Genomic DNA, 22,232 nt, shown 5'->3' with positions numbered 1-22,232 from the left:
ACCCCCCTGCTTCCAATTCTGCTGAGCAACCATGAGCCCAGAAGGAAAGCCTGTGCTTTAATAGGATAGAGCCAGAGCCTGGTGATTAAGGAGGGCACCGGGGGCAGCACTGGGAGGGGACCAAAACACCCATAGCTTGTATCTTCTACTTCCTCCTTATGCAGCCTTCAAAACAGAAAAGGTGGAAAAATTCATCAACAGGGAACTGGCCTCCCATATAGAGAAAAAGCTGATGAGAGAGAGTCCAGCCATTGCAAAAGTTCACACTTTCGGGACCTGTGTGCCAAGTTAGCTTAAAGATATAATTGAGGAGTCATTCTTGATTCTAAAAATCATGCAGATTTTAATAGGCACAAAAACTTAGAGGTGGTTAAATATCCTGTTGCAAAGAAGGACTAAAAGAGGAATCTAAGAAAATAGAATGGACTTGAATTAACCATGATCTCTGTGATGTTTACTAACAGGAAGCACCACGAATCTATCAGGAAGTGTCTACACTAAAATATTATCTCCTCATGGAGACGGTGTCTGTCTCCAGATTCCAAGCACATGACTGGGGGACCAGCACAGCGGCACAGCTTGCGACGCCCATGTATTACTTCGGGAGTGCTGGTGTGAGACCTGGTGGCTCTGCTTCCAAATCCCGCTCCCTGAAAAAGTGCCTGGAAAAGCAGTGGATCACGGTCCAAGTGCTTGGGTCCCTGCCATCCGCGTGGAAGATGGAAAGGTGTGCCAGCTCAGCCTTGGCTGCTGTGGGCATTGGGGGAGTGAACCCACAGATGGACGATCTCTTTATCTCTGTGTCCCTCTATCTCTGTCACTCTAACAAATAGGTTAATGAATCTTAAAAAAAATACATGCTTGGGAGGGTCAATAAATGTTTAGAAACACATTCACGTTTCAGAGGTTATAGATCGCAGGACTGCTGTGTGGAGAGGGTACTCATCAAAGAAACACTGTTGCAGACATAAGGTCACCAGCAGGTCCCAAGTGAGAACCAACAGGGACAACTGGGGAAGGAAGGCTTTCGGGGAGGCAGCAGACATCCTCAGTATCTAAAGGCCTGGCACATCTGGCCTGTGATTCTATGGTGGTCCTGAGGGTGGAGCTAGATGCATGGGTAGAGTGTTCTCTGGAAGCAGGTGTTGTCCCACAAGGAACCTTCAACATCTGGAGATGTCCAACAGGGGAGAGCATGCACTACTGGGCTCCCCAGTCACAGAGGAGCCTAGAAGAGTCTGTTGGGGCTTCTACTACTGCAGGGGAGCAGTGTGGACTACGTAATTGTAGGGTGTATCCCACACAAACCAATGTGGAGAAAATGAGAGAGCGTGCTAATTCTTCAGTACACACATACAAGAGGTATGAACACAGACGCCTACAGATGGATGTGGTTGGTCCACTGCACGGTGAGGCAGTGGTGGAGGTGGGACCAGACCTGGAGCTCCCCTCCACATGATCTGTCTCTACTGCTGCACACCGTTCTACCTGCACTGCCTCTCCTGCCTGGCCTGGCATGAGTGATGCCCCTTTGTCTTTGGAGCTTCAGGTAAGACTTCTAAACCCCCACTCATTACTTTCAGGCTGCTTCCTTCCATGAATGCCCCCTGGTCTTCACGACACAGACATCTGCAGCACTGGCCTTGAAATTCAAGAGCCCTGAGCAGCTGAGCGCTGGCTCACACAGATAAGGTTTCAGCCTTCCAGTGAGGGAGGAGAAGGGCCATGGTCCCTAGGAGGAGGAGAGGATTCCAACACTACCATGTCTTACCTGGACCACGCGGTCTTCTCTCCTCCTCGCCTCAATTGTACATGACCAGGTACAGCCACTGGGAAATAAGCATTGTCGTTACAACCAAGTCCTTCATCTCGTTAGCCTAGCCCAGAGGAGAGAATGCCACCCTCCTCCCTTGGGAGATCTCAGTCCAATCTCATCACCCCTTTCTAGCTAATTTCAACCCAAGCAGGAGGTCTCAGCACCCCTGTCACATATATCTTCTGCTCCTCTCTGAGAAGCCAGGTACTGATAGGTACATCGGAGGTCGACCAGTTGGCCAGTTGGGAGGTTCTACAATTCAGTGGCAGTCTGTTTAATGTACAGTGAGCTCTGTGGCTGTTCCTGAGTTTCCCCTTGGATTTATGACTCCCACATAATCCTCTGCTTTATTAAGCTATTGGAAAAAAAATAAAATCTCTCTGCCAAGGTCCTCCAGCAGCCTGGCAGCTGGCAATATATAAAGACAGTAATTGGAGGCCGGGGGCCAGCAGCCTGGCTGCTGCTCATGGATGATCCCTTATCCTCAGGGAGAAAACTACCCCAGGAGTCCGATCTGCAGAGGTGGCCCCAGGGGGCTGCGGTCCATCTCTGGGGTTGGGGAGACAGCTCACCTCCATTTCTGTCAGGTACAGTCCTGTTCGATCCTTGGAGAGGTTACGGAAAGTCTCTAGGACAAAGCAGGAGAGGCGTCAGCTGAACGAGGAGGGAGTATGGCAGGGCTCAGGTGGAGACTGTGGCCATGTGACCATACGTGCAGCAGCCCTGCTCTGCAGAGCACCACTGGCTCCCGCCCTCTCCTCCCTCCTGTTCCCTCTGCACGTGGGGCAGCTGGGACTCTTCTCCTCCCCCCAGGGCTGCTCTTGCCCTTGCTGCTGCGTGACCACACCTTCAGCTCCGTGTATGCTGGCCCGAGTGCAGCGTGGGGAGCTCCCTCGTCCACTGAGGACTCGCTGAGAGCAAGGCTGGGGCCCAAGTGCCCACCCACAGCTTAGGTTTGCAGAGGCGCCTCCCAGCTGGGAGGGATCAGAAGAAAAAGGACTTGCAAGCACTTTGAGCCCCCTCCCCCTCCCGCTCAGTGCCAACAGCTCCATGTTGAGCTGCACCATGGCCTGGGCTTCACAGCAGCTTTCATTTAACACAGGAGCTCAGGCTGCTCGAAGATGTCAACCCTCTGCCTCCACCGTGGGGGTGAGCGCTGAGCCTGGGGAAAGACCTCCCACCCCCACATGGTCACTAGTGTGGGAGGTTCCTCAGCAGAGGCCAGAGCCTTCCCTGCCCAAGGAGAGAGCAGGTGCAGCTAGCAACACAACCCGCCAAGGGCACACAGGGAGCCACACCGACCTCTGAGAGAGGAAAGAGAGGCCCCGGCAAGGGGAAGGTGCCGGGGGCCCACGGGGACAGTCGCCAGGCTGGGAACGCCACTGCTGACACTGGACCAAGCCCACCCTCTCCTGAGGCCCTGTCCAGGGCTGAGACGAGGTGCCCCCCCGGCCCTCTGCTGTATTCTTTGGTCACCCAGGGTGTCAGGGACACTTACTTGCCATGGTTTCCAGGCGCATCAGAAAGCAGACCAGGCTGGGGAAGCTGATGCTGCCAGAGCTGTCACTGTACCGCAGAGTCATGAGATGCAGCAGCTCCCCACTGATGGAGACCCCTGTGAGGAAGTCTGGGGCCCCAGGGTGTCCTGGTGAGTCGGGGGAGCCTTGGGGGTGGCACTCTGCCTCGTGAGGTTTGGGTACCCAGCAGCCTCTCTCCCCTCTCCAGCTCGGTGTCTCTTCTCCCCGGTGGCTGCCAGGCCCCAGGGACACAGTTCTGGAGTCGGCCTGAGACCAGACTTAGGGCTTAGGGCTAAATTAAAGCACACGGCATATCTGCTTCAAGGAGGTGAAGCTTCCAGGCCTGGGATGATGACAATAAAGCCAGAGGGTGCACAGGTGCTTCGTAGTTCACCAAGAACTCCTCATCACGTCATCCCGCCTGATTGTCTGAAACCACCATGGCCCCCAGGTTAGCACTGGGAGACAGTCTCCATACTTCTCCCTCCAGTGACACCTGGCCGGGATGTGGGCTAGGAAGACAGGCAGCTGGTGCCCATGTAAGCACCGACCCGCCCTCCAACCAACCCCCCTTCTGGGGACAAAGCAGCCCTCAGAGCACTCAGATCATTCCCATGCTGTGTGCAAGTTGTCAGGGTGGTGGGGCTCGCTTCCAGCCCTGCCTCTGCCTGGCCTCCCCCTACCCCCAACCATGGCAGTCTCCAGGTCTGTATGAGGGAAGCTGCTGGGGGGGGGGGTGTGTGGAAGAGGGCCCCGGAGGAGGGAGATTCAGTCCTGCGCTGCTCCGCCAGAGAAGGGCTGGGCCTCAGAGTGGAGCCAAGGCTCAGTCGATGCTCCCTCTGGTGGGCAGGTGATCAGCACCTGGCTCATTCTGGCCCGGCTACCTCGCACTTCCAGAAGACCGGCCAGTGGTGGGGCCTGCAGCTCAGCTGACCCTGGAAGTCACACTACCCACCAGGGGCTGAGCCTGCTGGAGGCAGGACTGGTCTTGCCAGCAGAGTCAGAAAGACGTGAACTTGGATGCCTGTAGGCAGAGCACGCACACTCTCCCACTGGCCACCTTCAGAGGTCACCCCTCTTACGAGACCATGACCTGCCTGGCCCTGAAGCCTTTTCAGCTGAACTTGAACTTCTCTTTTTCTGCTTTTTATTATTCTGGAGCCATTAGCGAGGTCTCTGTTACAGACTTTGCTCTGACTCTTCAGCGGTTCTCAACGTATGGTTCCCAGGACAGAGGCAGGAGCATCACCGGGGAGCTTGTTGGGAAAGCAGCTGCTCAGTCCCTCCAGGCTTGTGCCTCAGAAACGCTGCGCGAGGCTCAGCCACGTGTGTTTTAACAAGCCCTGCAGGGGATACCGCAGCACGCTCAGCTTCGAGCACAGACTCCCCGGTTATGACAGATTGGAGGGCGGGTCGGTGCTTACGTGGGCACCAGCTGCCCTGTCCTCCTAGCCCATGTCCTGGCCAGGTGTCACCAGAGAGAGAATTATGGAGACTGTCTCCCAGTGCTAACCTGGGGGCCATGGTGGTTTCAGACAATCAGGCGGGATGACGTGATGAGGAGTTCTTGGTGAACTATGAAGCACCTGTGCACCCTCTGGCTTTATTGTCATCATCCCAGGCCTGGAAGCTTCCCCTCCTTGAAGCAGACAGATGCCATGTGGTTTAATTTAGCCTAAGCCCTCAGTGAAGAGAGGGAAGAGAGATCATGAACCTGCTTCTGGGTATTTAACCCCCATGGCCCAGGTCCTGAGATGCGAGCTTCTGCAAGGCGAGCCCCATTCTTTCCTGGTAGGGTATCAATCACCCAGGGCTCTTTTCTCATGGTCAGAGCTGTACTGGGAGAAACGTCGCTGGGGAAAGTGACTGGCTCATGAGGACTCGGGTGGGGGCAGGAGGGGTGAAGCCCAAGTCACAGAGGCCCACCGAGGCCGAGTGAACGGGGGAGGGGGAGAGTGACAGGATCACCTCTCTGACTTCCCAGAATGACTACGCCCGCCTTGCCTACAGCAGCTACCAGCGTGCACATCACACACGCCACCCCCATGCCCCCTGTCTCACAGCTGAAAGGGCCCCGCCTTACCTGTATTCTCTATGGCCTTCCACAGGTCTGAGCTCAGGAGAAATCCAGAGCTCTGTTGGAGTTTCTGGAAAACACGCTGAAACGGAAAACGAAGCAAGAAGCTCATGTGAGCACCCAGAGGTGTCCAGCACTGGGGCAGTTCCCAGAAATCTCTCCATCCCCCCTAGGGGTGGGGGAGGCTGCTCACCAAGACTGGGGTGGAGCCAGCTCCGAGGCAGGCGGGGCAGCTGAGCAGCTGGCTGGGGAAGGCAGGAGTGGCTACACCTGGCCATGCCCGGGACTGCAGCTCCTCGGCTCCCCAGCTGCTCCCTGATCCACTCCCCCTCTCCAACCCTGACATGGCCCCTGACACCAAGGGCAATTTGCTAACTTCGAGGGAGGCGTGGGGCTCTCTGAAAAGTTCACACGGTGTCACGATAAACAGCAGACTTTATAACCAAACTGCGCTGATGGAAACCCCAGCTCCACTGCCCACAGCTGTGCAGCCTTGGGCACACTGCAGCCCTTTCGAGACCCCAGTTTCCTAATCAGAAGCACAGGGCAAATGACGATGCCTACTTTGGGCCTCATCGCAAGGATTATACACTTGCATGGGTATACAATTTACAGGGAAAAATTCCTAGATGCTAACATTTTCTTTCTGTCTGGTAAGATTATATTTTCTGTTTCACAGGTATTTTTGCCCATCCATTTGTCTTCCGCTTTCCGTGATGAACAGGCAGTGCGTTTATCATGTGATGAATTCTTTGTTTGCACAGCACAGTAAGATGACACCTGTGGCTTAGCCTGATTGTGGGGGGAGCGAGGGATGGTGACCCTAACAGGACAGGTGTGTGTGTGTGTGTGTGTGTGTGTGTGTGTGTGTGTTTTGAGGCTGGACTCTTGCGGTGGGGGAGGGTGGGACCTGCCAGGTTCATAGTCGGGGGAGAGCGGGGAAGGGTGGGCAGAGGGCAAGGGCAGCACGGGCCGTCTTGCAGACACCAGCTGAAGGGCAGGGTAGATCAGGTTAAATGGGGCTTTGCCTGGGCCCAGAAGTGAGGCCCAAGCCAGAGGGTGGCAGATGCTACTTCAGTGAACTTGGACCTCGTCCCGAGAAGTATGGGCCCTCTAGCAGTGGGGCTGGGAGGGAATGGGATGGGGGATGCCGCAGAGGATCATGGGAGACATGAGGAGGGCACAGCTGACCAGCAGGCCCAGATAGAGTCCCCAGTGACCTGGCTCTCCCCCATCATCCTGCCACTTCATCGGGCAGTGCCTGCGCCCTCTCCTGCTGCCGGCATACCTCCTCAAACAAAATGGGAGCTGTCTGCGAGGGCAGGGGCGAGAGTCCCTCTGTTTGCACCACTTAATCCCAGTGCAGGTCTGTGCCCCCAGCAAACGTTTGCTGAACTGGAAGGAACAGGACTGTCAGTCATGGAGAACCTGCTCGCACCTGGTAGTGGACAAGGCGCCGCCACAGTCTCGCAAACTCCTCTTGGTCGAGTCGCCCGTTCACTTTCAGCTGATGGGGAGTTAAGGGTTAACCGGTCCAGCGTGCAAAGAGCAGAGGGGCCTCTGGTACTGCCAAGGAGACTGAAGCCCAAGCATTCCATCCATCAGCAATAACCCCCTGCGTGTGGCGTCACCAGGGCATGGCCCCATGCCAGCGAGCTCCCTCTGATTCTGGGAGCAAACGGGCTTAGACTGGTTTTCTAGAGAAAGATGAACAGCTGGAGGGAGAAGGAAGCCTTGAGAAAGGGAGGCCAATATCACTGGCATCTGGGGAAGACAGGAGCCCAGGAGATGGCCTTCACCAGTCGGGGTGGGGTCCCCGGCCAGGGAGCATGGGGGTTGTCACTCTGGAAGCCGCAGTGAGAAGTGTGTGCAGGGAACACTCTCCAGGGTGAAGCCAGCCCTGGCCACCCTGTAAGATGGGTTCAATGACAATCGATGAAGAGCTCTGAGAAACAGGAAGGGATGCTGGCAAAGACCCATTTGCTTTGCTTGGGCCGGCCCCAGGCTGTCAGTTGCCCAGGCCAGGAAACTGCTGTGTGTCTCCGAGCACTCCCACCACAGCCAGTGGAGACAGGACCTGATTTATCATTTCATCGGGAAGCCTCTTGTTCTACAGTGGCCACCCTTGTGTTGCCAATCAAGCCTTGTTAACAGTGTGCTAACTGGGTGATCTGTCTCTCCCAGGAGACAGCACACGGGCCAGTGGGGTGTGGGGAGAGCCATGTGCAGAGACCGTCTCACCTGCCTGGGAGATGGGGAGGGCAGGGGCAGAACAGCTCATTGGAGAGCACAGCTTGGGACCAGAGTCAGTAGCCTGGACCTTGGTGCTTGGTCCTGCCGCTTGTAGCCACTTCCTGCACCTGCCAATGCAGTGTATTAGCATAAATGGGTGCAGGGGCTGTGGTTGGTCCAGAGGGTTAAGGAGCTAGCAGAGAATCCACAAAACCCCAGCTCCTGGGTGAGCCCTAATTGGGCCCCTGGGGAAGCTCTCAGAATGCATAGGCTCTGAATGGCAAAGGATACATCCATCAGAGCCACAATGCTGCGGCACTCATCCAAGGAGAATGTGTCCCCCGCAGGTCCTGGAGAGAGAACAGGAAGGCTGGAAATGCTGGTCTGAGGGGGCAGGGGGACGGTGGGGTCAGGCTGGGAGCAGAAGGTCCTTGGGATGACCATACCTGACAGGAGCTCCTGGTTGAGAAGGCTCTGCAGCCTGGTAGCGTCCACATCCAGCCCCTGGTGCAATTGAGAGAGGACCATGGGCATCAGCACAGCTGGGACCCAGCAGGCACACCTGCCTGACAGTAGAGCACTCTCTAAACACTCACTTCCCACCCACCTCGGGCCCGGCAGGCTTTGTTTCAGAGCCTTCCCCTGAACACCTGTGGTGCTGGCCACCCCCAACATTTGGCACCTTGCTTTTCTCTCTCCATTCACCCCTGGACTGCAAGCAGTGGGTGCTTCCTCCTCGCTGTCCCAGGTGCTGGGAGCCCCTCTGGATAAGGGCTGTTGTGTGCTTCCCCTCTGCCTCCAGAAACACACTGAGAACATACGACTACGGTGTGTACCTCGGTGGGCACGGAGTGAAAAATACCAGACCTCTAGGCTGTGGGAGGCAGCTGCACCTGAGCACATTACTGGTCTTCCCAGCAGCTGAAGCAAAGAGGGAGCTGGCATGGTTTTCCTTGGATTAAACTCAGGAAGCAACTCAGGCTGTGGGAGAGAGAAACCTGTCCTGGCCTGAGCTCTGCAGGAGTTAGCTGCACTCGAATTTTTGTTGGGGGCTGTGAACAGCTCGATGGGCAGCGTCTTCAATGATGTTCTAGAGGCAAGGTTGTGCTACGTCCTCCTGTGGCCCTTTCTCACGTCCTGGCAAGAGCTGAGAGGAGGATGTGACACTGTCACCTGGGGAAGCCTTTGCCTAGGGAGCTGGCATTGGTGGTCTTGTAGAGTGGCTGAGGGAGGGTAAGGTGCCTCCTGGGAGTTTTCATGAGAGCCAGCACCTCAAAGGCGACAGACGCACTGTCTCTTCCCACTCTTAGGGTTGCCCTCGCCACTTGCAACTGGACACAAAGCAGCCCCATCATCTTTCCTTTGGGGGGGCCTTCAGCTCTAAGCCAGATCCCTCAGGATCACTCTGACCTGGACCCTACATGTAGTAACCAACCACAGGAAATGAGGGGTGATGAGTTGAAATGGAGATAGAGAATGGAGATGATAGCTGCTTGAATAATTCCCAAAGAACTGCATGTTTGCCTGTACCACCAAAATGTATGACACCCAAGGGCCAGTGCTTGGGTATTCCCAAAGCTTAACGTTGTGGCACAGGAGGTTAAGCTGCAGCTTGCAAGGTTGGCATCCCATGTTGAAGTGCCAGTAGTCATCCTAGCTGCTCCTTTTCTGATCCAGCTCCCTGCTCATGTGCCTGGGAAGCAGCAGCAGATGTTTAGGCCCCTGACACCCACGGGGAGACCCAGGCTTCACTGTAGCCATCTGGGGAGTTAACCAGCAAATGGAAGTCATTCTCTTCCTCTCTCCCCCCACCTCTTCTCTCCCTCTCCCCCTGTCAAGTAAATCTTTTAACAAGTACTTAGCATAGTACTCTCAGTGTCCTTAGTGCTTTGCAATTAAATGATGGGTAGAAGAAAGGACCTAGCCTGTCCAAGAATCCCAGTGTGTGCTTCCTTGCCCACAGGCAGAGCCTGGTTGGAGTGTTACACCACACTCTGGCTAATGGAAGAAGTAGGAGGAGTGGTAAGAACACACTGTAGTATTAGTTCATAAGTTAAACTCATATAAGAGATTAGGGGATTGTGAATGCATGGATGAATATTTTTGCTTTAAACTTGCTGTGGAGGACACAGCCTCTGAGGATAGCCTACAGGTTATGCAGAATGAAGCCAAGTAGGACCAGTTCAAGACCGTCCCCACCATGGGCTAAAAAGGAGGGCTGGCATCTAATTCCAGGTGTGTCCCTTGGCACATTGCTGCACCTGCATCTTCTCATTCCTACAAAGGCCCCACAGGGGCTCCCAGTCACCATCTGTGAGGAGGTGTTTGGCTAATGGGTAGGAGAGCTGTGATTAGGGAATCTGTACCATGTCATCACATGACAAACGGTAGCTTATTTTAGAGGTGCAGGTGCACGGGCCACGTGTGAGAATTTCCCACCTGCCCTGAAGGAAACAAGGACTCAGGCATTCTAATGAGGCCCTGCTGACTGTCGCTGGGAAGCTAACCTTGGCTTGGGCACCCGCTCTGGGAGAGCCAATCTGTCTTAATTCAATTCCACAGAAATGATTGAGCACCTCTTCTGGCCAAGGACAGTGTTTGGAGCTGGGGACAAGCAATGCATATGATGTCATCTCTGCCTTCCGAAGCTCATGGGCTGGAGACAGTCATCCGGTCTGGCCTTGCTGTGCATCAAGGAAAGTGCCTGAGTCCATGCCTGGACTCCATCTTTCAAAATAGGTCTGGATCCCAGGGGTCCAATGTCATTGTACTTTTCACTAGCCCCTTCTATGTCTGGTCACACTTTTCATTTCTCCTTTTGCCTCCTTGCTGGGGCCAGGCTGCCTCCAGGTTACCACTACCCATTTAGCACTGGGAATGAAAATGCATTCTTGTCCTTGGCCTCTGGCTGCACCAAGGCAGCAGGTGCACCTGGTCATCTGTATCGCTTTCCACTTCCCATGCCAACATGATTAACGACGGTAAAGGCCCATCATGCAGAGCCCTTGGCAGCTGCTTTTAACCTGACAAGTCAGGGAGTTCTTTATAACAGTTTACTAAACCATTAGGCAAATCCCGTGTGCACATAGGTGGCTTGGCAGGAAGCATGCCATTGGTGCTCTCTGCAGCTGGCCAGCACCGAGGAAGAGCGATGCCAGGTTGGTATAGAGGTGGCCAAGTGGGAGAAGGAAGGATTTCAAGGGACAGCGCCAGCTGCTTGTTTAAAGATTCAAAAGGCAACACACTTCATATATACCTCCTATAATTATCCCCTCCCTTCCCAAGCTCTAAGTTCCATATGGATGCCATCCCAATGAGGACGCCACTTCTCTACGGAGCTTGGCAGTTGGAGACGTTCTGGAGCCAATCCAGGGAGAGAGAGGGGCTGATAGAATGATCTGTCACCTTGCTTTTTCCTCCCTGAATTCTGATGAGGGCCTGGGAGAAGTCTTCCTTCCTCAGCTACCTCCCTCCCCAATCCTCCAAAAGGCCCTCAGCACTAGACACTGTACCTGCTGAGTGTATCTGTGGAAAACAACTTCTGGGGAGGCATCCTCCGGTAGACTTCCCTGGACCAAAGGGAAAATGGTCAACATTAAGCTTGTGGGGAAAGAGGCCACCAACAAGGACACAACCACCCCGCCTAGATCAGAGATAGAGGTCAGACAAGTGGAGAACCCCTTAGGGGCATGAAAAATCAATGGAAGGTTGTAGAAGGAAGGCTATTGTGTCCAGCCTGGCCCTGGGGGCCTGGTCTCCTCCCCTAACCCCTCTCCTCTGTCTCGCCCATTCCCCTTCAAGCCCCCTTTTGCCCATTATGCTATCTCTGTTTTCATGGTCACGGGTAAGGCAGTGAAGGAGACAGAATCTCCTGGAGATGGGATGTGGGCAGTGACACTCACTAGCCAACCTTTGCTGCACACCTACCTTCAGTGCCTTGAGGTTGAAATCACTGCCGACCTTCCTGGAAAAACAGGGGAATATGTGATGTAAATGGCCAGCTCACTATTCAAAGGACAACTGCCTATGGAGAGCAGCCAAGGACAGTAGATATCTGTGCCAAGGACTTGGGTGGAATCTTCAGCACTGCTGGCTGGGACGTGGACCGCTATGGCAGTTCACAGGCAGTCAAGCACTGTGGCCTTGTGTGCAGCCTTGGGAGTGACTGTGGTCTGGTCTTCCAGTCAATGGTGAATGGTGTCTTTCACAATCAGATACACTCAGCACAGTAACCTCCAATGCCATCAGGGCAGAGAAGCTGTGTCTTACGTTCCACCACCAACTGGCAGTGTGCTGCCTGCAGGCCTCACCCATGCTATTATAATGCCCAGCATGGCCGTGGTGGTGTCTTCCTCAGCCCCAAGAGGGGACGAGGTGCCCAGCAGAGCGAGTTCTTCTCGATCCCACTTTTGACCCAATGACTTTGCATTCAGGACCCTTCATGACTGGGGTCATCCATCTTTAAAGCCCACCTTTCAGTGTCTCCCTGATATACCCCCAACTCTAGACAACTTGACACACGTGCCACAAACCACCTTCCCATACGCGTGGCTGCCACAACTCAACTCTTCAAAAAGCCCCATGCTCACCCCCTTCCATCCTGTTTGGGCTTTTTTTACACCTGCGTGGCCCTCCCCTTTAAGCCATTAACTTTCACTGTCCTGTGGGGAGTAGTTCAAGTGCTGTTTCCTCCAAGGAGCAGTGTTCTCCCCCTCTCGCTGGAAGCAGTCCCCTCCAGTCCGCTGCCCCTGCAGGAAGTATTGCATCCAGCAGCAGCGCCCCCTACTGGTGGTAGTGTAATTCGTTCCTAGGCCTTGTCACCCCCCTTTACAGTGTCTCTCAATAGGCTCTCAATAGCGAGGCCCTCACCGAGTCCCCCTTGGACACAGCACACACTAGCGCGACACAGAGGGCACAGCGCAGCACGGCACGATGAACCTCAGACAACAAAGCAGAAGCAAACATGCAGGATGCCGCAAGCCCTGTACCTGTCACCATTCGGCACTTTCAGGAAGATTCGGAGCAGGAACTCGGCTTCTTCTCGATGTGTGGAGGGGACCACGACATAGGTCCCAGGGTTCAGACGGAGGAACCTTGTCAGGTTATACTTGGTTTCACAGTCTGCACCCTGGGCAGTGTTTCTGAATGGGGAAAAAAAGGTGGGCGGCAATCTCTCCCGGAACTCCCGGAACTGGAAGACACGGGATCATCGTGAGAAAACGCTCTCCAGCCACCAGGAAAGGATCCCTGCCTCCTCCACCTTCTAGATCCTTCTCTGTTCACCAGAACAGCACCAAAGACACTGACAATGGAGGCCATCTTTGTCTGAACTCTTACACAGCACAGTTGAGGCTGCTCTGTTTGGGTGGCCCCTTGACAATGAATGCAGAGAAGTAGAACACACAGTTTCATCTGTGTGAGCCTGAGACCACATTGGCTTCTGGGTTTCCTTTCTCAGCTTAGAGAGAGAGATGACTTCCAGGAAAACTGGTGGCCTTGTCTAGTACCGAGGTTCTTTCTTTTCCCCTTGGGTCTTGCCCTTCTCTTCTGAACCTGGCACAATACACCCCAGCCTGTGATAGCATGGCACAGTAGGATTCTTTTCACTTCCTCTGGTTCACCTGCAGTGGGGTCCTGAGATTCCTTCTCATTGGAAAATAATAGGCCCTGATGACTTTCCTTTTATTCCAATATTTTTCTTAGAGATAAAATAATAAATATAATGCAGTTCCCATTTTCAGATGTCACAGTCATATTACATAATAAAAATCCCTTACTAAACAAATTTTCCCTACTATAGTCTAGCCTGAAGAATCCATCTAGAATGGTTACACAGCATGAAATGATTATTTACGAGCTCTGCTTGAAGGAGGAAGGAGAGAGCTGTTGTGTACACGGCAGGGACAGGGCCGTCTCCCAGGTGAGCCAGGAGCCAGTCCCCTAGGTTCACAGCAGGGGGTTCAGTAGCTCCTCCAAGGCCATCCTGCTGATGGAACCTGCAGTCCCCAGCGGGTTCAGGAAACTGACTCACTTGGACCCTCCTGACAAAAGCAGTGTTGGCACCCATGAGCCCTTCCCAGACGGTCAGCCATGCCTGGAGTCCCTGGGTTGATCATGCATGAGGGTGCAGGGAGGCAGCGCACGGCCCACCATCCAGAAGGCGAAGATGGCCCTGCTTACTGCCCTCCTCCCACCACTGGACACTCACAGCCCTGTCCAGGGTCCCCAGTGACAGTGAGAAATAGAGTGTGGGGAGAGAGGGGAGGCCTTGGTCCAGGGCTCAGGGGACCCCTCCCCCACACATCAAGTTAACACAAGACTAGTTGTGCACAGACCTGTTTATGTTGTTCTAGGGATGGGCATGTGCCTTCCTGGTCCAAGTCAAAGCCCTTCCAGATATTTCCCTTCTTGGGCTGGGGCACCCAGGGCTAGAGCAGGATCCTAAGCCCTGCCTGCAGCTGGGACACAGCTCCCAGGCAGGCCTCCTTGTTATCAGCTCTCTGCCTGAACTTCCGACTGTCCCCTGCACTGAGACTCCCTGCTCTGACCTCTGTCAGGAAGGGCTGGAAATGCCGCAGCCATGCTCAGCTGACCGTGGCCACATCCTGCTCCCCACACCTGTCTTCAGTAGCCAGGCAGATGTGCGCCCACTACACCTGCCCACTTGGCAGTGAGGGCACCACACGGCTCCTCTACACGGACAGAGCTGAGTGCTGTGAGCACGGACTTTGCCGAATCTGTCTGACCTTCTGGTCCTTCCTAATAGTTCTAAGTCGCTCTTCATGGACACTGAGCCAGGTCACCCATTTCGGTGGGGGGGGGGGAGATTTGCGTGTGAGTGGAGTTGGAGGACATTCCCTGAGGCTGCCTTTGGAGCACACGCATTCTGTGGGTGGTGGATTTGTGGGGCTGACTAACGCAGGGGGCAAAGGATGCTCCTGAGGCACCCACTTTGTGCTGCTCTCGTCTTTAGTAAGATGGGATTGGATGCATCAAGCTCACCCCTCTACCAGTAGCAAATGCTTGCAAATGGGTCCAGCCACTCTTGAATGCTAAACAAGGGAGCAGCTCAGGGGATCCAACCTTCAGACCAGGGCAGCTCAGTGTTTTCCCACCGTGCTGACCTCTCTGGGGAGCCCAAGTATCTGATGCGAGACAAAGCAAGGCTGCATTTGCAGCCATTGATTGCACGAAGGCCCTGGGTGCCGGAACAGGAAGAGCACTTTACCAACGGACAGCGGCCAAGGCATGGGAAGCCCAGGGAGGGTGCCAGTGAGTCATACCTGAGAATCCACCTGTGGACGAGAGGAAGAAAGACAGGTTCAGGGACCTGGACCGAAACAGAAAGTCAAGTGACCCTGGATCTCTTCTCCTGTGTCAGTCTGTTCCCTGGTACTCCCGGATGGAATGAGGATGATTACTGACCCGCTGTGCAGAGTTGTAAGAAAGGAAGCCGATTCAGCTGCAGGCAGCAGCAAGTTGGAGACCAGGAGGGGAAATATCTGAGGCATGCCTACCGCTCCTAACAACGCTGATAGCACTGATGGGGCCTGCAGACAAGACAGAACTTGGACCCAGTGTAAACTCCCCAACTTTGGGAGCTCCAGTGAGAAGGCAACGTCTTCCCATCAGACTACTGTAAGATATGGGTATTTGTTCTAGGATGCCCAGCAGTCAGGAACCTCTGCATGTCTATGGGGAAATGGCCAAATGCCGGTCTTTCTGTGTAGTCAAAGGAAGCACCGAATCCAAGCCACTCTGCATTTTGTGAAGCACTTGTATGGGACATGCCATTCACAAAAATCCTGCCAGCAGACCCTAGGATCCAGGTCTATGGATATGGATATGGAAAGTGAAGCTCAGTGGAGTTGGGGACACACAACAAGCCATGTGACTTTGTCACTCAAACACACAACAAGCCATGTGACTTTGTCACTCAGTCCTGCTGCCATGACACTGGGATTTGGTTCTTTTCCACTGTTGATCCTGAGGCCCACCCATGTGGACTGACTTGGTTTGCATGTTTTTCTCTGGAGGCCGAGGGTGACATGAGAGGAGGCTGGAGAGTCCCAGAATAGGGGTGGAGATTTGGGGTGAGGATTGCATGGCTTGTCCACCCCTGTCCCTTTCCACCTCCTGTCTTCTCCCTCCCTGTTCTTACACCACACATGTTCCGCATGTTGGTGTAAAGCAGAGCAGAGGCCCCATAGTAAGCAGGGAGCCACAGGCCCATGCCAGGGCTACAGTGCTGTTTTCACTGGGTCTGCCCTGTGCCACAAACACCCTGAGAGCTCGAGGGACTCCTGAGAGCTTGGCTACTGCTCCGTACAGGGCCTGCTGCAACCCAAGTGTTTCTGGAGCTGTCTGTTGTTTAAGTGAAGATCTGAAATCCTGGTGTTGCAAGCTGGGCAAGTGAGAAATAATGCAAATCTAGCTGAAAAGTCGAGAAGAGGTCTTGCTAGCATCTTAAAAGTGAGTGTGATTACCTCCTGGCTAGGGCTCCTGAACTGTAAAGTCTTCGGACCAAACATGTTGTGTTGTCCAGCTCAGAGGCCCTAGACTCACAGATGATCATGTGAATAGCAGACCCAGGGGCTGTGCATCAGAGCCATCCTGGGACCCTCTCTGGGCTTCTGACTCATGTCAGAAATGGGAGACTCAGCTGACCTATTGTTACTGGGTTTACCTGGAGCCCTGGCTTATTCCATCCTGGGTGGGAGGACCAAGTGCCTCAATGTCTTCCCTGCCCTTCCCAAATCGTTGCTTTTGGTCCAAACTTTTATCTGCACAGAGCTGAGAGGTGAGGGACATGGGGATGAGGATCCTCTTAGCAGGCATCTGAATCAGGAGGGATTCTTGACTGAGAACACCATAAACAACCCAGCTGGCATGGGTCAGAAAGCATTTCTTGGGAGAGTGTAGCTTCTCATGTCCATGGGAATCTGAACAGCACAGCTTGGAAGGTGGGCAGGTGCCAGGTGAGCTGGCTACATGGGTGGACACCACCGTAGGGACTGCCCTACTTTGCTGCTGTGAGGCTCAGAATTCTAGTCTGTTCCCATCTCTTCCATTTAATTCTTCAAGAGGAAAAGCTCTGCGTGGCAGAGTGTGTGTGGGTGGGTTGGGGGCATGTAGGTCATGGTGGCGATGGGGGAGCACCTAACTGGACCAACCTGGGTCACAAGTCTACACCTTTGGCATCCAAAGTCTGGTAAAGGGAATTCCTGGCCTCTTTGGCTACCACAGTGGAGGATGGACCCTAGTTCTCTCCAGTTCCCCCACTGTGGAAGGGTGTTCTGGTGCCAGAGTGCGATGAAAATGTCCAGGGCTGGCACTGTGGCATAGAGGGTAAGCCTCTGCCTACCACACCAACATCCTGTATGGGTGCCAGTTCAAGTCCCAGATGCCCTACTTCCAATCCAGCTCCCTGCTAATGTGACTAGGAAAGAAGTGGAGGATGGCCAAGTTCTTGGGTACCTGCACCTGCATGGGAGACCTGGAAGAATCTCCTGGCTCCTGAGTTTAAGACAGCTCTGGCTGTTCTGGCCATTTTGTGAGAGAACCAGTGGATGGGAGACCATTCTCTCTCCCTGCCCCTCCCCAACTCTCCTTCTCTCTGTGTAACTTTGACTCTCAAATAATATCTTTTTTTTTAAAGTCTACAAAAGATTCTTGGGAGATGTTCTTTGATAGCCTCAGTAGGTTTGGGACACCCTAAAGGTACTGTGCTGCACCCCAACAAGTTCCACTGAATTCTTACCACCCAGTGCCACTCTCTCCCTTTTCCTGAGACAGGATCTTGGTTTCCCTTGGAGCCCTGGGCATCAAGAGAAAGGCAAGGGCCTAAGACCAGCGTAGAGCCCTGGACCTGGGATCACAGGTCTTGGGATCAAACCTCCCCATTAGCTCCGAGTAGCACTTTGGCTAGCTCATTCTCACTCCCTGAACTTTAGCTTTTGCATCTCCAACAGTGGGGCTAAGGCATGGTGGACATCTGGACTCCACCCCCAGCTCTGCTATGAACTCTATGTCATCTCCTCCCTGGGCCTTACTTTCTTCAACATGAGCAGAGGAAATCCTAGCATTTAGTGGTGGCAGCTTTTAAATGACCCACATTAGTGCAGAGAATGACTTGAGAACCAATTCCCCTTCCTTTGGGTGTGCTGAATTGTTTGGGGCAGAAGGAGGAAGCAGAGGCATCAAATTTCCTTTTGCAGCTTTTTCCCCTTTTAAATGATGTTGTACAAAGCAGATTCCTGTGTCTTCTACTCACACGCTGTATGTGCTGGTGTGCTGAGGGGCAGACGGCACCTCTGCAGCTAAGAAGTTGGTTGGGGGTCCACAAAGAGAGACAGAAAGACCTGGCCTTGGGCAAATGGCCGAACAGCTGCTCACAGGCCACATCCCAGCTATGGCTGCATTTTGGTCGACACATAAGAGAAAAATGTACCCTTTTCATTTATGTCCAGGATTTGCTAATCAATGATTAGAGAAGTCAATGATTCTCAAACTTTACTGAGCATAACCAGCCCCAGGGAACTCTTGAGAGTGCAGATTTTCACGCTCTGTCCTTGGAGATTCTGCTTCACAAGACCTACGGTGGGCCCAGGAATCTGCAGTGCTGCAGTAACCGGGCTTGGACCAGACTCCTTTCTGAGCAACAGGTATTAGCTTCTGCAAAACAGGAAGTGATGCAAGTGGCCCAGGAAGGTGTGTGTCCCATCATCAACACGGGAACATCTAATCTCCCTCAGCTCCTAGGTTATCTTGCAAATGTAGAGTTGGACCGGATGACTATGATGGCCACGGTAAGCTTAATTTCCATGATGTGATGCATTCAAATCTCCCAGCCTGGCAGGAGGCTCTCCCCAGCTGGGAGAAATGTCCCTAGTGAAAGCCCTGCGGCAGGCTGTCTTACCTTGAAGACCTGGAGGTGTAGAGGAAACTGGTCATCTTCTACCTTCAAACTTTGTGGCTTGACGGTGAGGGATACGACAACATTGCTGCCTCCCATGTACTCTTGCACAGAAAACAGATAGCCAGTGTCTCTCTGAGGTCCTCCTATACGGGAAAGAGATGTTACTGATCTCAGCTCCACTCCTGGGGCTCCCAGTTGGGTCAATCACCAAGTTCAAGATTCCTGTGGGGTTGGATTATAAGCTCTGGATTTGGAGACCTAAGGCCTGGGTCTGGTCTTTACAGTTACTTGTTGGGGTACAAGTTTATTTTCTAAGCCTCAAATACAGGGTGGTAGAGTATAGTCCCAGCATGGCAAAAACATTTCTCAACCTGTAAAGTCAAGGCCTATTTTTCTAATAATAAGTGGAATGACGGAGCCCTTGGGTGTTAAGGCATTAAGGGTAACCACCAGAGCCTTGAAATGGCAACAATCACTCAAGCACCAATAGAGACAGGGGAAGATCAAACGGGAGGTGGCAGGCTAGGGTTCTCTTCTGCCCAAGCATGCTCACGGCAGCCAGAGCAAGAGAGAGGACCATTGTGGACACCATTAGATTCAAATGCATGGAGGAATGAAGATAAGACAGAGATGAGCAAACACATATCAGAGGGTCCAGGTCTCAACCCGGGAAGCTCTTACAGGGGAATGGGAAGCTGCCGAGGACATGGCCATGGGCTTCCTGCTCCCCTCGAGTAAGGGGAGGCATTAAACTGCACCTAACAGGTACTTGATCAAGGCTTCCTTTCTTCTCTCCCTTGTCAGCTATTGCTAAAAATGGCCACAATGTGTAACTTTGGTTAGTTCAACTACGTGCAGTACATCCGTGGAAGGGGACTTGGGTCTCACAGGCAGACAGGTGCAGCTCAGGCAGGTGAATTAGTAAATTGGCCATCTAAGAATGACCGCCTGGTGATGAGGTTGTGAGCAGCACAGTGAGCACTACAGCTGGAGGTGGAAAAGGTCACCCCGACTATGGAATCATTCAAGGAAACCAGTGTCACAAGGCAGCCATTAAAGAGAATGCGTGCGTCTCAGTGCCAACACACACACCTATGCAGGCATACACACACACACACACACACACAAATATATTTACAGCTTCTTTTATGAAGGGTAGATAGGCACACTCATATTTGTCTCTACAGGGAGCTGTTTCACGTATCAATGTCACAAACAGCGAGCAGGATATAGAGTGAGGGAATGTGACTCTCCCAGACTCAAGAGCAATAAGATTCATCTCAGAGGAGCCGAGGGATAGACTCAAAAGGACCTACCTCTGTGGGCTCACCAACCAAAACAGGGCACAGGGACTCACACATCCTCTCGCTGGTGGGCGGGTGGTGCGTGTGGGTTCAAGAGGGCTCACGGGGATTTCTAGTTCCACTGCTAACAGCCGGGGTGCTGAGGACCCAGAGGTCAAATGTACCCCAGGATCTCAAAGCTAACACATGGCAATGATAATGGTTTAATCTAGATTCTCACTTCTGTCCTGTGTTCTTTCCTCAGCTCTGTCCACTGCCTGAACATTCACTGATAAGCAGAGAGCCTGCTCCTCTCCCAGGAGAGGTGATATGGACAGAGGCAGACCATGATGGGCCAGAGGATGCTCACTGAAGCTTCTGCTACCCACTCCCCATCAGCAGTCACTTTTCTTGGAGAAGCAGTGGCTGTAAAATCCCCCTCCTTTCAGCTCCAGGGTGATGGTCTATCCAGAATCAAGGCCCAAAGAGAGCTAAAGCCAGGCCAAGGCCAGGGCTGATAGCTTCCATGCTAGCAGAATGACCACAAACACCAGGAATACCTGCAGTGTTTCCTAGAGTCACTTGATTCTTAAATATCATTTGAGACCATCTTTCATGGGACATAATTCCTTCGTCCAGGATGATTGGAAATTGGCTGCATACATATAAGCAGGTGAAGTTCTCCTGGAAATCTTGACATGACATCCTGTAAAAAAACAGATACACACCAGGATCAGCAAAGGACCACTGGTGTGTCCCAGGGGTGGATTCCACCCCTTTACTGTACCTTTTCTGTGCCAGCTGAAGTAGCCATTGACTTACTTCTGTCCTACCTAAAGCCCTGAGTCTGACACAGGCTCACTCCCCTCCAAGAACCCTTCTGTTCAGTGGCCGGCAGGACAAGGGCAGGGTCAAACCCTCAATTCTGCACATCTCTTGGCACTACCATCTCCTCAACCCCTTGAGCCAATTCCCAGCCCTCTCCAGGCCACGGCGACTGCCAGGTTCTCTTTGCTACAGGCCTCACATGCTGCTGCAAGCATTGCCTTTCTCTAGAGCCTCTTGCCAAAGTCACTGTTGAGGTCTTTCTCAGAATAAAGCTCATTCCACACTGAAAACCCCACCTCGTTCTGTGGTTACACCAGGGATACTGAGAATATCTCCTTCTAACTCACATTTGTCCCTCTGAGTTTTAATTACTCAGATCAGGACTCCTTTTCACATATTCACAACAAATAAACCAAACAAGCCATCTTGGGACCAGCCCTGTGGCATGGCAGGCTAAGCTTCTGCCTGCAGTGCCAGAATCCCATATGGGCAGTGGTTTGAGTTCTGGCTACTCATTTCCAATACAGTTCTCTGATATGGCCTGGGAAAGTAGTGGAAGATGGCCCAAATCCTTGGGTCCCTCTATCCATGTGGGAGACCCAGAAGCAGCTCCTGGCTCCTGGCTTTGGATTAATGCAGCTCCGGCCCTTGCGGCCATCTAGGAAGTGAAGGAGCAGATGGAAGACCTCTCCCTCTCCCTCTACCTCTCCCGCTCCTCTCCCTCTCCCTCTCCCGCTCCCGCTCCCTCCCTCTCTCCCTCTCTCTCTCTCCATCTCTGCCTTTCAAATAAATGAATAAATCTTTTAAAAAGATTTATTAAAAGAAATTTCCATTTATCCTCTAAGTAAAGAAATGAGCCGCTGGCCAAGAATGTGGTTTTAGACCATCCATCCCTGCCTGATGACTGGGTAGTGATGCTGATGTCTACCCCTGTACTCAGAGCCAGAGCTGGGCAGTGGCCTCCTGCTGCTGTTTGGCATATCACATCAGGGAAACTGCAGTGTGCCAGGGTGGTAACATGTTGGCACAGTAGACAGAGGTGTGACAACCATGCCTCCTAGTTGCTAGGAAACCTTTGGTACCAATATTCTTTTTGACTATTAAAATGTCCCTGGAGGTACAGTATTTCATACCCAAAATAACCTTCACACACAAGGAAAGAACATGGAAATCTCCATCCAAAATTGTGTCTTTGCAGGTACTGTCCATCCTTCTAAAGCAGGGATTTTTATGTAGTAAAGAGGGGTAAATACCAAAACTCGCCATCTTCCTTGTCCTCATATAGCTGGCTTTTCCACTGATTATGGATTTCCTGCCACTCTTGAGACCTGAGCATAGAGAGACAATCATTAGTGTGACCTATGCAGAGCGTTTGATCTCATCCAGGTTTTGCCCAGCAGGGTGCTTCGCACAGGCCACCACTAGTCCCGGGGAGCAGGTGGAGAGTGTCATCTACCTGGGGACAGGAGTCAGTCGTTCCCTGTATGCTGATGACTTCCAAACACCTGTCCCCAGCCTGATCCTCACCGGTGAACTCTGGATGGCTCTACAGTCCGCCCCA

General features: G+C 53.1%; 1 protein-coding gene across 1 annotated transcript in view; it reads right to left on the bottom strand.

Moving 5' to 3' along the window:
* Nucleotides 1-1,466: 1,466 nt before the first annotated feature.
* LOC138848826 (calpain-13-like) overlaps nt 1,467-22,232 on the bottom strand; it is a 45,117-nt gene continuing 24,351 nt past the window's right edge. Inside the window, exons 8-21 of the mRNA XM_070069720.1 lie at nt 21,925-21,999; nt 20,404-20,549; nt 18,561-18,703; nt 13,210-13,215; nt 12,631-12,833; nt 11,570-11,606; nt 11,155-11,211; nt 8,089-8,146; nt 7,934-7,992; nt 6,849-6,917; nt 5,417-5,492; nt 3,315-3,443; nt 2,389-2,444; nt 1,467-1,829 (exon numbers count right to left, since the gene is read on the bottom strand). Coding sequence (XP_069925821.1) covers nt 1,803-1,829; nt 2,389-2,444; nt 3,315-3,443; nt 5,417-5,492; nt 6,849-6,917; nt 7,934-7,992; nt 8,089-8,146; nt 11,155-11,211; nt 11,570-11,606; nt 12,631-12,833; nt 13,210-13,215; nt 18,561-18,703; nt 20,404-20,549; nt 21,925-21,999 — 1,141 coding nt within the window. The 3' untranslated portion in view covers nt 1,467-1,802. The remainder of the gene's footprint in view (nt 1,830-2,388; nt 2,445-3,314; nt 3,444-5,416; nt 5,493-6,848; nt 6,918-7,933; nt 7,993-8,088; nt 8,147-11,154; nt 11,212-11,569; nt 11,607-12,630; nt 12,834-13,209; nt 13,216-18,560; nt 18,704-20,403; nt 20,550-21,924; nt 22,000-22,232) is intronic.

Source organism: Oryctolagus cuniculus, chromosome 2 (assembly GCF_964237555.1).
Source record: "Oryctolagus cuniculus chromosome 2, mOryCun1.1, whole genome shotgun sequence".
Taxonomy (NCBI): domain Eukaryota; kingdom Metazoa; phylum Chordata; class Mammalia; order Lagomorpha; family Leporidae; genus Oryctolagus; species Oryctolagus cuniculus.
This window is presented reverse-complemented; position numbering and strand designations above follow the sequence as displayed.